The 13,906-nt window shown below is 51.5% G+C and overlaps 1 protein-coding gene across 1 annotated transcript in view; it reads right to left on the bottom strand.

The window, feature by feature from the left end:
- TCN2 (transcobalamin 2) overlaps positions 1-13,906 on the bottom strand; it is a 43,858-nt gene that overhangs the window by 8,428 nt on the left and 21,524 nt on the right. Inside the window, exon 7 of the mRNA XM_030217680.1 lies at positions 2,845-3,025. Within this exon, the coding sequence (XP_030073540.1) occupies positions 2,845-3,025 (181 nt within the window). The remainder of the gene's footprint in view (positions 1-2,844; positions 3,026-13,906) is intronic.

Genomic DNA, 13,906 nt, shown 5'->3' with positions numbered 1-13,906 from the left:
TGTTATTCTCCAAATATTACCTTAAAGATACACTTAAGGATTGCTATGACTGCCTATATAATTAGCTCCCTAAGTCCATTACACATTCTTTAAAAGGAAACCACAAATTAAGAGATATTTCAGCAGCTTCTTCCACCAATACACCCTGCCCATAATTAACTCATCAGGCTGCATATTAAAAGGCTCGTATATTACCAGCCTATTAATGCACCTGCCACATACCATAAACGATCCATAAAGTTCAAAGGGCTAAAAAAAATCATCTGGGGAAACCTTTTAAAAACAAAACAACCCACAGGTGTATCCTGAGTGGTGTATTATCGGCCGGGGTCCTGAGTTCTGGAATAAGTTACCCAGGGAGTTTAGAGAGGTTACTAGTTATTACAGTTTTAGAAAGGTAATAACTGTTTCGCTCATTTTTAATGGACCTGTCGGCTGATAGCTAGTTTTGGTTCGGCTGATGTATGTTAATTCAGTGGCAGCTGCTCACTTTCTCTCAGCTATGACATCTGCCTTGAGCCTTGTTAGTAAAGCAGACTAAATTAGATTAGATTAGGTTAGAGTAGAAGTGAATCGATTTTGTACTCTTTCAAACAGGGGACACTCAAGGATCTTTTACAAAGGTGTGCTACCGTTTTTAGCATGTGGTAAATGCTAGAGATGGCGATAGGAATATATGGGTGTCCCTAGCGTTTAGCGCACACTTAATAACGCTAGTGTACCTTTGTGAAACGGGCCCTCAATGAAATTACATGCAAATACTTTCAAAACAAATAGGAGGAAATATTTTTTCACTCAACGAATAGTTAAGTTCTGGAACTCTTTGCCGGAGGATGTAGAAAAAGCGGTTAGCGTATCTGGGTTTAAAAAAGGTTTGGAGAAATTCCTGGAGGAAAAGTCCATAGTCTGTTATTGAGGTGGACATGGGGAAGCCACTGCTTGCCCTGCAATTGGTAGCATGAAATACTCTTTGGGTTTCTGCCAGGTACTTGTGACTTGGACTGGCCACAGCTGGAAGCAGGATACTGGGCTAGATGGACCATTGGTCTGACCCAGTATGGCTAATGTTCTTATATATACTGCCTTAACAGAACCATCCGGTGCCAGTCTCACTGTAAAAACAGAAGCTGCCAAGGTAAGGGTCAATGTAAACTTCCAAACTTTAACAGACCAACTGATGCCAGTCGTAATGCTAATACCACCAAGTCTCCATTGGAGGGACTCGAGCATAATACAGTAATAAATAAGTACAAAATTATTTAAAACCTATTTGGTCAATATTCAACTAGCAGTCTTTTTTTTAAACGACCGTCATGGGCAGAAATTAGGCCCCAATATTCAATATTGGCTGATGTAAGTTAATTCAGTGGCAATATTCAATGCCAGGCCATGCCTAAAGGCACCAGCATTCAAAATGTGAGACCCATCTGAGTTGAGCTTCTGCAGTTTACATGTCCACGGTGAAGGGCTTCTCTTCTCTGGGCCTCCCTGACTGAGCTGTTTTCAGGGGTTTTATGCTGCCTTGGCCACACCCTCTCTGCTCCTGCCAAGTCATCCCCTCCCTGCTCTGTAGCCTGACTTTTAAGGTGGCTCTGTGATTGTGAGGGACTGCTGTTAAGGGGGAATGGTATAGACTCCCTCCACAGTGTTGTTTCTTGTTTTGTTAATTTGGATCCATTTTCCATTTTGCAGTTCATTGACCAGGAGCAGCAGAGGACTGGGAGACCGATGTGGCCTGCTCTGTTTGTTTGCTCAGCAATGACCTGTCTACTTAAGGTTGATGCACTCACAAATTCCCACATAGAACCCAACACCCACTGCCCCTTCCCTAAAGTTGTACTTCTACTTTATGGTGTTGTAACTGGTGCTCCATGAGGCTACACCGCTGCCTACAGTGTCTTAGTCATTCCCTTAGAACAGCGTTTCTCAATCTTTTTGCACTCGTGGCTGAGAAACACTTTGTGGATCGGACACTCCCCCCCCCCCCCCCCCCCCCCGCTATTCTTCTCCTCCCTATTCAACTTTATGTTTCAATGATTTTTATTGACAGCAAATTCAATATACATTCTTAACTATGCAGTAAACATACATAACATCTTCTTTGCTATCAAACATTTTGAAAGTTTAATTACCCTCCACCCTGCCTCCCCGCCCCCGCCTCCCCCCTCACCACTTCCCTATTCAACTTTAAATACCTGAGTTGGCAGGGATCCCAAGTCCCTCCAGCTGAAGATCTCTCCCTGATGGTGCCAAAAATTGCTTTAATCCGCCTCCGCAGTCTGCAGCAGCTCCCCAAGCGCCAACACTGACACCTATGCATGCTCAGGGAGGTGCCACAGACTGCTGAGGTGGAGAACAGCAGGGCAGGGGGAGGTATTTAGCTGGAGGGGCTTGGGATTCCCACCAGCTTGTTTTGCACAGACTTTAAAAAAAACGTTGTGGTTGGCAAATGCTGCCTTAGAAGACACTTCCGTGTATCAGGGGCTCCAAATTCCTTGTGACTCTCTGATTCTTGCCCACCTTCTCTATTTCCAATATATTTGGCCCATCGTTTCAAATCCTGGTATTCCCAATAAGCCAAGCAAAAAATGGATGTTTAGCACCTGATTTCAGTTTGTCAGGGGTTAGTGGGGAATGGATGAGTCTGAGTTACTTTATCAGACTTAGTAGGCCATGTTATACCTCTTGAGGTGTAGATAACATTCAACGTCTTACGTAGTTATTGTCCATCCACCGTGAAAACTCAATTTTTTTTAAACTTGTCGGCATTTGAATGCATACTAACATACTCAGAACATGTGTTAGCTAATATCCATATGTACGAAAGCCCCTCAGTCTCCTTACCTTGTTCATCCTTGCAGTTCAGCTTAGCAATATCCAGGTAGTTCTTGTGATGAAGAACAGGCAGGAGCTGAGAGATGGGCATGGGATTTTTGAAATGTTCCTTTTTCACACCATTCAGCAGGATACTAATGAATTTGGAACGCTCTGCCTCATTGTCGTTAGGTTCTAGGGCCCACAGGAACTGAGAACAGGGGGTCCAGATGAAGCAGGGATGAGAAAGCAAATGGAGAGAGCATCCATTTAACATTCCTTAATTCTACCTTTCTTCGGGCTTTTTAAAAACTTGAATAAAACATTGTTTCAGCATGGTCTCAGCATTCTCACAGCTGCTTTTTTTTCTTTTACAGGTAAAATAGATCATAAATGTGCAGATTTTTTAAAATGCAAAACTGCACATAGTATTAGCTTGCCAAAGCCTGCTCGCAAGGGCTGTTCATTCCTTCACACGCCTCCATCCATGGATTTTCAGCCTATCTACCCAGGTAAGTGGCTGTTTAAACTTCTCTCCCTATGCTGCACCCTGGAAGCCAGCAGAGAGCTGGAAAGCGAACAACCCCTTCTGTAAGAGGGCAGCAAGATGACCCCAGTTCAGAATGTGGATTACAATAACAAAATAACCAAATAAATAATCCAGGAATTTACAAAAAGTACAAAAGTTACAGAAATACAATAATTGTAATATTATAAACTAGTAAAAGAGGCCCGTTTCCAACAGAAAGGAAACGGGCGCTAGCAGGGTTCCAGGTTCCCCTCCTCCTCCCCCTCCCCCAGGACTCCCCACCCTCTCTCGTCTGAGGACCCCCTCCCCCCTCTCTCTCTCTTTCTCGTCTCAGGACCCCCCTCCGATTTCCACCGCCCAGCACCTCTCTCCCACTCTCTCTGTGGCCTCCGAGTGCAAGGAGGACGTGTGCGGGTGCCCAGTCCTTCGTACGTGGCAGCTGCTGTTTAAAAAGTTTTACCTCCTGCTCGGCCTGCAACACTGACATCCAGCAAGTACGGACGCCGCTTCAGACAGGCTGTGGTTCGCTGTTCCTGTGGTCCTGCCCTTCTGCAAACAGGAAATGAGGGCGGAACCAGAGGAACAGCGAACCTCAGTCTGTCTGAAGCGGCGTCCGTACTTGCTGGATGTCAGTGTTGCAGGCCGAGCAGGAGGTAAAACTTTTTAAACAGCAGCTGCCACGTACGAAGGACTGGGGCACCCGCACACATCCTCCTTGCACTCGGAGGCCACAGAGAGAGTGGGAGGGAGGCGCTGGGTGGCGGAAATGGGAGGAGGGGGGCGCGGAAATGGGAGGAGAGGGGGCATGGAACTCAAACGGCAGTGGGGCCGTCGCGGCCCGTGGAACTCGGACGACGGGAGTGGAAGGAGGAAGGGAGGGAGGTTGGGGATCATGGAACTTGGCGGGGCGTTTGGTTACTCACCTCCAGTGGCTGCTGCTGGGTTCCCTTCCCTTTCACTTCCCATTGGTCCGCCCTGTGATGTCATCCCCAGGGCGGACCAATAGAAACTGTGTTACAAACTCAGGCAGCCAGACAGAAGTGCAGAGGTCCAAATTATTATATAGGATACATTATGAAAGGTATGTGATGAAAAAGGAAGTTTCCTTGTCATCAGCAGCAGATGAATCTATTAACTGATGGGTTATGTCCGCCTACCAGCAGGTGGAGATAGAGAACACTGAAAAAACCATAGTACTCTATGAACGGCTAGCTCCATCTGCCTTCAGTATTGCTCTATCTCCCAGCAGGTGTGGACGTAGCTTGATCAGCTCCTGGAAAAAGTCTGCCTGGGGTGGCTCCTGTGCTTTTGCCAGTTGAAGCAGGGGTGTTGTGGCTGGTGGTGCCCACTTTGAAAGCATATAGGTTCACCCTTTCCCTGCCTTACCCGTCCCCCTACCTACTGGAGTACCTCTGTTGCTGCCTGCCTCCAACTTTCCTCACAGCGTTAAAAAAAAACCAAAAAACGCATTGGTTCTGCGTGGCTATTCTGAGGCTATTTTCCACGTGCAGCTTGACCGGAGCTCGTTTGACTCGGTCTTTTGAGGTGAGAGTGGTGCCCAGCTCCTCCGGGGAGGTCCCGTGGATGCTGTTCCAATTGGGGTAAGTTTTGGCGCGAAGCCGCCATCTTACTTATATAATTCCGTCTGGTCGGACGTTGGCTGCTGAAGCGGTTAAACGCTGCTCTCGTTGTGGTAAACGTAGATCAGCAGCGGGGCTCTGTAAGACGTGCTCTTTAGACGCTAGAGCTGTCACCTCTCGTTTAGACTACTGCAATCTGCTTCTTGCTGGCCTCCCACTTAGTCACCTCTCCCCTCTCCAGTCGGTTCAAAACTCTGCTGCCCGTCTCATCTTCCGCCAGGGTCGCTTTACTCATACTACCCCTCTCCTCAAGACCCTTCACTGGCTCCCTATCCGTTTTCGCATTCTGTTCAAACTTCTTCTACTAACCTATAAATGTATTCACTCTGCTGCTCCCCAGTATCTCTCCACACTCGTCCTTCCCTACACCCCTTCCCGTGCACTCCGCTCCATGGATAAATCCTTCTTATCTGTTCCCTTCTCCACTACTGCCAACTCCAGACTTCGCGCCTTCTGTCTCGCTGCACCCTACACCTGGAATAAACTTCCTGAGCCCCTACGTCTTGCCCCATCCTTGGCCACCTTTAAATCTAGACTGAAAGCCCACCTCTTTAACATTGCTTTTGACTCGTAACCACTTGTAACCACTCGCCTCCACCTACCCTCCTCTCTTCCTTCCCGTTCACATTAATTGATTTGATTTGCTTACTTTATTTATTTTTTGTCTATTATTGTAAGCTCTTTGAGCAGGGACTGTCTTTCTTCTATGTTTGTGCAGCGCTGCGTATGCCTTGTAGCGCTATAGAAATGCTAAATAGTAGTAGTAGTAGTAGTAGGCGAGCGATGATTCTTCCCACTCAATGAAGCTGGCAGTGGGCGCCATTTTGGAAGCGCCGCACGCCTCGACCCTCGCTGTTGAAGAGGAGTCTGAGTGCAGGGGGACGCCTCGGTTAGAGGCTACCAGAGGAGCACCTGTTCCCGTTTCTCCTGATTCGGAGACGGAGGGTCAGGGTGAGTGTTTCTCCCCGGAGTTTGTGCTTTTAATGCATAAAGCTTTCATGCTGAAAAGAGCTCTGCCGCACATGTCTGATTCTGCGCTGCTACCTGGTTGCCCCCCGGGTGCTGATGGCCCGGGGCTGGCTGATTCCCCCGAGCGTTGGAAGGATGCAAAACACAGACGGGTAAATTCCCCGTCGGAGAGTGGCGCACTTCCCTTTTCCTCCCCGTGGTCGGGCGATGTAGATTCTGAGGGTTCTGGCAGGGCCTTGTGCTCTGAGGAGCCAGAGGAAAGTGCCGGTTTGCCACTGGATCTGGATGATCCCAATGCGGTGAGGATTTTCCACCACGATGAGCTGCCAGCGCTCATTTTGGACGCCTTGCAGGCCCTCTCAATTGATGATCCTGCCAAGGGCGAGGCCTCCTTTGGTAATCCGAGGATGGCGAGTACTGAGAAGTCTGCTCGAGCCTTTCCTGTGCATGACTCCATCCAAGAGCATATTTCAGCTCAATGGTCTGAACCCGAAGGGCCTTTGAAAGTGGCCAGGGCTATGGGTCAGCTTTACCCTCTAAGTGAGGAGCACTTGGCCCCTTTGGGGATGCCTAAAGTGGATGCCTTGGTCACGGCGGTGACTAAGAGGACCACCCTCCCTGTAGAGGGAGGGGTTACCCTGAAAGACATACAGGACCGGCGGCTTGAATCCGCGTTGAAACGGTCATTTGAAATCTCAGGCCTCGCCTTAAGGGCGTCTATATACAGTTCCTATGCTGCCCGGGCCTGCCTTTCTTGGTTACAACAGGCAGTGGAACAGCCCACGGATGGTGCGGAGTCCCTCGCTGAGGTTGCACCGCGGATAGAGTCGGCCCTGTCATTTTTGGCTGACGCCCTCTATGATCTGGTTAGAGCTTCGGCTAAACAGATGTGTGTGGTGGTTGCGGCCCGCAGCCTTCTATGGCTTCGGCATTGGGCGGCTGACATGGCCTCTAAGCACAGGCTGGTGAAGCTTCCCTTTAGGGGCCACCTATTATTTGGAGAGGAGCTGGAGAAGATTGTGAAAGACCTGGGGGACCCTAAACCCCAGCGCTTACTCAAGGATAGGCCGAGGCCTTCTTCCAAGGGTTCTGTGTGGCCCTTGTCGCGGCTCTGATGTCACTCTGGTGTTGGTGAGCTCTCAAGTCCCCCCGAGCCCCACAAGGCCCCAGGAAACAGCCGAGCACCCCGAATCTTCACCCGCGGCGACCGCCGTTCACCGAGGGTTGAGCCCTCAGCTGCGGGCGGCCAGCAGGACTGCTGGAACCGCGGGGTGACGGCGGGCCTGCCTGGATGTGAGTACACAGTCCTTGGTGAAGGTGGCTTAGCCGGGCGGCTAGCTGAGCACTAGGAACCAAACACAGTCTTCACAGGAGATAGCTAGCAGGACGGCTAGCTGACACGAGGAACAAACACAGTCTTCACAGGAGATAGCTAGCAGGACGGCTAGCTGACACGAGGAACAAACACAGTCTTCACAGGAGATAGCTAGCAGGACGGCTAGCTGACACGAGGAACAAACACAGTCTTCACAGGAGATAGCCAGCAGGACGGCTAGCTGACACGAGGAACAAACACAGTCTTCACAGGAGATAGCTAGCAGGACGTCTAGCTGACACGAGGAACAAACACAGTCTTCACTAGAGATGGCTTCTGAAACACGAAACGGAAGCACTGGACTCCTTCCGTGGCTCCGTTTAAATCCCCCGCTCGTTCCTTCGCTAGTGCCAGCTGGAACCAATCCCCTTCGCCCAGGCAAACCTAGGGGCCTGGATTGGTTCTCCCGCCCAACGGGCGGAGTCTCTCTGGGGGTGCGCCAATCCGGCGCAAGTAGGCGGAGCTACCTCGCCGGCCCCGCTCCAGCGAGGAGAACGAAGACGCCGGCGCCGCCATCTTGGCCGGCGGTTTTCCTTCTTCGAGGCCGGCGTTTGCTTCCGTGGATCGCCGGCCTCGGGGCAGCCGGCGGCAGTGCCCGATCCCCTAGGCAAACTATCCCCGCCCTCCCGGGTCCCACGGGCGCCCCGGCTCCCGCTCCTGTCCGCGGACCGCCAGGTAAGGGCCCGGAACGGGACAGTATCCTCCCCGGATGACCCCTTTTCCCGGGGCCCGGGCTTGGCCGGATACCGGGCGTTTAAGGCTTTAACCAATTCTGGAGCATGTACATTAGCTACGGGTTCCCAGGAGTTGTCTTCAGGACCAAAAGATTTCCATGATAGCAAATAGTACAGTCTTCCCCGCCGCCATTTTGAATCAAGAATCTCTCCTACCTCATACTCCGGATCCGGGACCACCTGGAGATCTTCCTCTTGGGATGGGTGCGGGTGCCACCCGGACCCCCGGAACCTCTTCAATAGCGAGACATGGAAGGCGTTGTGCACTCGTAGGGTACCGGGTAACCGCAACCGATACGTTACTGGTCCAATTCGTTCTTGAATCACAAATGGTCCCGCATATCGAGGTCCCAGTCTTCGGGAAGGCACTCGGAATCTCAGATGCTTCGTGCTCAGCCATACCTTCTGTCCTGGTTGGAGCACTGGGGCGGGCCGCCGATGGCGGTCGGCAAAGATCTTATTCCTGGTCACGGTCTTCTGTAATTGTTCCCTAGCCATCTCCCAGACCTTCTGTAGGTCTGCCACAACTTGGTCCCCCGCCGGTGTTACTGCGGTAGAAGGGAACGGCCCTGGAAGCCGAGGATGTCGTCCGTATACCAGGAAAAACGGGGACTGCCCTGAGGATGAGTGGTCACTTTGGTTATAAGCGAACTCGGCCCAGGGAAGGAGAGAAACCCAGTTATCTTGTCGTTGGTTCACAAAAGCTCGCAAGAATCCTTTCAGTGTCTGGTTAATTCTCTCAACCATGCCGTTGGTTTGAGGATGGTAGGCGGATGAAAAATGGGTCTCTGCTCCCAAGGCCGTACACAAGGCTCTCCAGAATCGTGAGGTAAATTGGGGTCCTCGGTCACTGATGATCCGACTGGGCAGCCCATGTAGTCGAAAAATGTGGTGAATGAAGGCCTGGGCTAGAGAGGCTGCCGAAGGAAGGCTCGAGAATGGAACAAAGTGAGCCATCTTTGAGAACCGGTCTACCACAACCCAGATTACGGTATGACCCTGGGAACGGGGTAGGTCAGTGATGAAATCCATGGATACCTCCGACCAGGGATTGGTCGGTACAGGCAGTGGTTGCAGGTCTCCCACGGGGGGTCCTCCTACTGGCTTGGTCCGGGCACACACCGGGCACGAGGTAACAAACTGGAGAATATCTCGTCTCATCTGTGGCCATTGATAATGTCTCGTGATAAATCGGAGAGTCTTTTGATACCCGAAGTGCCCGGCCCATCTAGACGAGTGTCCCCATTGCAGGACCTTTTTCCGATCGGCAGCCGCCACGAACTTCTGGATCGGTGCGACGTCCCCTGTAGCCGCACTGAGACAAGCGGGATCTAACATCGGATGAGTCTCCTTGGTCTCTTCCGGGACCTCAAATGCCCGGGAGAGTGAGTCTGCCGGGGTATTCTGGGACGCCGCCCGGAACACTAATTGAAAATGAAACCTGGCAAAGAATAATGACCACCGAGCCTGTCGGGGATTCAGCCGCTGAGCCTCTTGGAGGTATAGGAGATTCTTATGATCAGTGATGACCGTAAACCGGTGTTCCGCTCCCTCCAGCAAGTGTCTCCACTCCTGCAGTGCTAATTTCAGGGCCAGGAGTTCTCTATCCCCTACCGTATAATTCCGTTCGGCTGGGGAGAATTTACGTGAGAAGAAGGAGCACGGCTGGCGCCGACCTTCGGGGTTGATTTGAGAAATGACCGCCCCGGTCCCTAGGGCGGACGCGTCCACCTCTACAATAAACGGTCTCTCAGGATCGGGGGCCAGCAGAATTGACGCTGACTCAAAGGCCTCTTTTACCTGACGAAAAGCCGCTTGCGCCTCTGGCGGCCAATCCCTGACCCTCGCGTTCTTTTGGGTGAGCGCCGTCAACGGCGCTGTCAATCGAGAGTACTGGGGAATAAACTGGCGATAGTAATTAGCGAAGCCCAGGAATCGTTGTAGGGCCTTCAGTCCCATCGGTTGCGGCCACTCTCGAATGGCCCGGAGTTTGTCTGGCTCCATCTGTAACCCCCCTGGAAGCAGGATATACCCTAAAAAGGGTAAGGACCGCTGATGGAAGGCGCATTTACTGAGCTTAGCAAATAGATGGGCTTGTCGTAAGCGGTGCAGCACCGCGCGAACATGGCCCGGATGCTCCATGGGATCCTTAGAATAAACCAGGATGTCATCCAGATATACAATCACCGTGGAGTTTAGCAAATCCGTTAGCACGTGGTTGATAAGACGTTGAAACACCGCAGGGGCATTGCAGAGGCCGAACGGCATCACCCGATATTCGAAATGTCCCTCGTGGGTGTTGAAGGCCGTTTTCCATTCGTCCCCTGACCGGATGCGCACTAAATTGTAGGCCCCCCGCAAATCCAATTTAGTGAACATCTGAGCTCCTTGCAGCCTGTCAAAGAGCTCGGGAATGAGCGGTAGAGGAAACCGATCCTTCACGGTGATGGCATTTAATCCCCGATAGTCAATACAAGGTCTCAGGGACCCATCCTTCTTGGTAACGAAAAAGAACCCTGCCCCGGCTGGGGACGTAGAAGGCTGAATGAACCCTTTTCGCAGGTTCTCACGGATGTATTCTTGCATTACCTTGGACTCTCCTCGGGACAGCTTGTACAGTCGGCCCCGTGGGGGTACCGTATCCGTCTTCAGATTAATGGCACAGTCAAAAGACCTATGAGGCGGTAGCACCTCCGCTTCCTTGGGATTAAACACATCTGCAAAGTCTCTATAATCCATAGGCAGCGAGCCCAGTTCAACCTGTCCCTCATCGGGCAACGTATTTAAGGCCGGACAGCTGCCAGCCCGGCCCTTACAACAGGTCTCCTGACAGGAATTGCCCCAAGCTTGAATTCTTCCCCTGGCCCAGTCGATAACCGGGTTGTGGTACCGTAACCACGGCAATCCCAGGACCACTGGGTGGATGGTCCGGGATAACACTAAGAATTCGGCCTCCTCCTGATGATCCTCCCCCACCTGTAATTCCAACACGGGGGTGATCTCCGTGACCGGCTGGGGAAGGGTAGTCCCTTGGATGGAGGTTATTCGCAGCACCGGCCTCCGCGGGAGCGTGGGCCAGCCCATTTGCTGCAGCAGTTCGAGTCCAATAAAGTTGCCCCCTGACCCCGAGTCCACCAGGGCCCGGGTCTGGATCGTGGCCTCCTGCCACCGTAATGTTACTGGTAGGATAATCAGGGAGTCCGGTAGGGGAGCGGAGTGCCCCAAGAACCCTCCCCTCAGGGTGCCTTGGGGAGCGCATTTCCCGGCCGGACGGAACAAGTCCGGAGGAAATGTCCAGCCTTCCCACAATAGAAGCACAGTCCGTTCGACTGTCGTTGCTGTCTCTCGGAGGGGGTCAACCGTTGACGGCCCATCACCATCGGCTCTTCCCCGGGCTCCGTGGAGTCCCGGTTCCCCTGGCGAGGGGACGGCCCTTTGCCCGTCCGGGGGGTCCCTCGTGCCCACTTCTGCCGCTCCGCCCGAGCTCGGGCTCGCTCCTGGAATCGGGTGTCTACTCGTATACAGAGCGAGATGAGGGCATCCAATTGTCCGGGGATCTCCCGTCCCGCCAATTCGTCCTTGATTCGTTCTTGTAAGCCTTCCATAAAAATGGCCATCAAGGACTCCGGATTCCAACGCAGCTCCGTGGCTAAGGTTCGAAACCGGATGGCATAGTCGGCCACCGTGCCTTCTCCCTGATGAATCCGGAGCAGTTCCGACGCCACGGAGGAGGGTCTCCCCGGAAGGTCGAACACCATCCGGAACCGGCGCTGAAATTCACTATAATCATCCAAAATAGGGTCCTGTTGTTCGTTCAGGGGGGCCACCCAGTCTTGGGCCTTCCCTTCGCAAAGGCCCATAATGTAGCCCAAATATCACTGTACTCTCTGTTAATTTATTAATACTTTTAATTCAAACTGTATAAACCTTTTGATAAAAAATAGTTTTACACATATAAACACAAAACCCGTGTAACATGCAACACATATCCCCCACCAGTGCTTATAACGTTACTGGAGCTTCTTATTTAATTAAGCATATACATACATCCTCTGCTAAGATATTCTAAATATATCAATATAGCCTTGATGATTATTCGTAGTCCATAATCCATATCATACTTATATTGTCCACTCTATCTTTGAGGTATATAGATGCCAGGTGAAATATATATATACCAAGAGCTTTGTATGGGAAGACCCCTTTCAAAGTACTCTTTAATCTTTTGTCTTTTGTCTTTTCAATCCATCCAGTGCTAGAAGCTTCTATACTGGATGGATTGAAAAGACAAAAGATTAAAGAGTACTTTGAAAGGGGTCTTCCCATACAAAGCTCTTGGTATATATATATTTCACCTGGCATCTATATACCTCAAAGATAGAGTGGACAATATAAGTATGATATGGATTATGGACTACGAATAATCATCAAGGCTATATTGATATATTTAGAATATCTTAGCAGAGGATGTATGTATATGCTTAATTAAATAAGAAGCTCCAGTAACGTTATAAGCACTGGTGGGGGATATGTGTTGCATGTTACACGGGTTTTGTGTTTATATGTGTAAAACTATTTTTTATCAAAAGGTTTATACAGTTTGAATTAAAAGTATTAATAAATTAACAGAGAGTACAGTGATATTTGGTTTAATAATAGTACTTTGTGTTTACAAATAGAATTTTCCCTATTGGATGTTATTAGCCATAATGTAGCCCACCTTACTTTGGTCCGAAGCAAATGCCTCCGGTTGCATCCGGAAGGCCAGGTTACATTGGTTAAGGAACCCCCAACAACCTCCAGGGGTCCCATCATATCGTGCTGGTTCAGGGAACCGAGGTCCCACACGGAACCCTCCCACACGGGGAGCCGCGGCGGCCCCCTGGACCGCAGCGGCCTGGTTCTGTACCTGAAGCGTGGAAAGTTGAGAGCATACGTTCTGGAGCGCCCCAGACAGGGCATTAAGCTGTTCCTGTTGCTGCTGGAGAACCTTGGCCAGGTCCCGTAGATCAGGTTGCGTCGGCGAGCTCATGGCTTCCGTTTTCTGTCGCGGCTCTGATGTCGCTCTGGTGTTGGTGAGCTCTCAAGTCCCCCCGAGCCCCACAAGGCCCCAGGAAACAGCCGAGCACCCCGAATCTTCACCCACGGCGACCGCCGTTCACCGAGGGTTGAGCCCTCAGCTGCGGGCGGCCAGCAGGACTGCTGGAACCGCGGGGTGACGGCGGGCCTGCCTGGATGTGAGTACACAGTCCTTGGTGAAGGTGGCTTAGCCGGGCGGCTAGCTGAGCACTAGGAACCAAACACAGTCTTCACAGGAGATAGCTAGCAGGACGGCTAGCTGACACGAGGAACAAACACAGTCTTCACAGGAGATAGCTAGCAGGACGTCTAGCTGACACGAGGAACAAACGCAGTCTTCACAGGAGATAGCTAGCAGGACGGCTAGCTGACACGAGGAACAAACACAGTCTTCACAGGAGATAGCTAGCAGGACGGCTAGCTGACACGAGGAACAAACACAGTCTTCACAGGAGATAGCTAGCAGGACGTCTAGCTGACACGAGGAACAAACACAGTCTTCACTAGAGATGGCTTCTGAAACACGAAACGGAAGCACTGGACTCCTTCCGTGGCTCCGTTTAAATCCCCCGCTCGTTCCTTCGCTAGTGCCAGCTGGAACCAATCCCCTTCGCCCAGGCAAACCTAGGGGCCTGGATTGGTTCTCCCGCCCAACGGGCGGAGTCTCTCTGGGGGTGCGCCAATCCGGCGCAAGTAGGCGGAGCTACCTCGCCGGCCCCGCTCCAGCGAGGAGAACGAAGACGCCGGCGCCGCCATCTTGGCCGGC

The sequence above is a fragment of the Microcaecilia unicolor genome, chromosome 11 (genome assembly GCF_901765095.1).
Source record: "Microcaecilia unicolor chromosome 11, aMicUni1.1, whole genome shotgun sequence".
In the NCBI taxonomy this organism is placed as follows: domain Eukaryota; kingdom Metazoa; phylum Chordata; class Amphibia; order Gymnophiona; family Siphonopidae; genus Microcaecilia; species Microcaecilia unicolor.
Note: the sequence above shows the minus strand (reverse complement) of the source record. Positions and strands in the feature narration are given on the sequence as shown.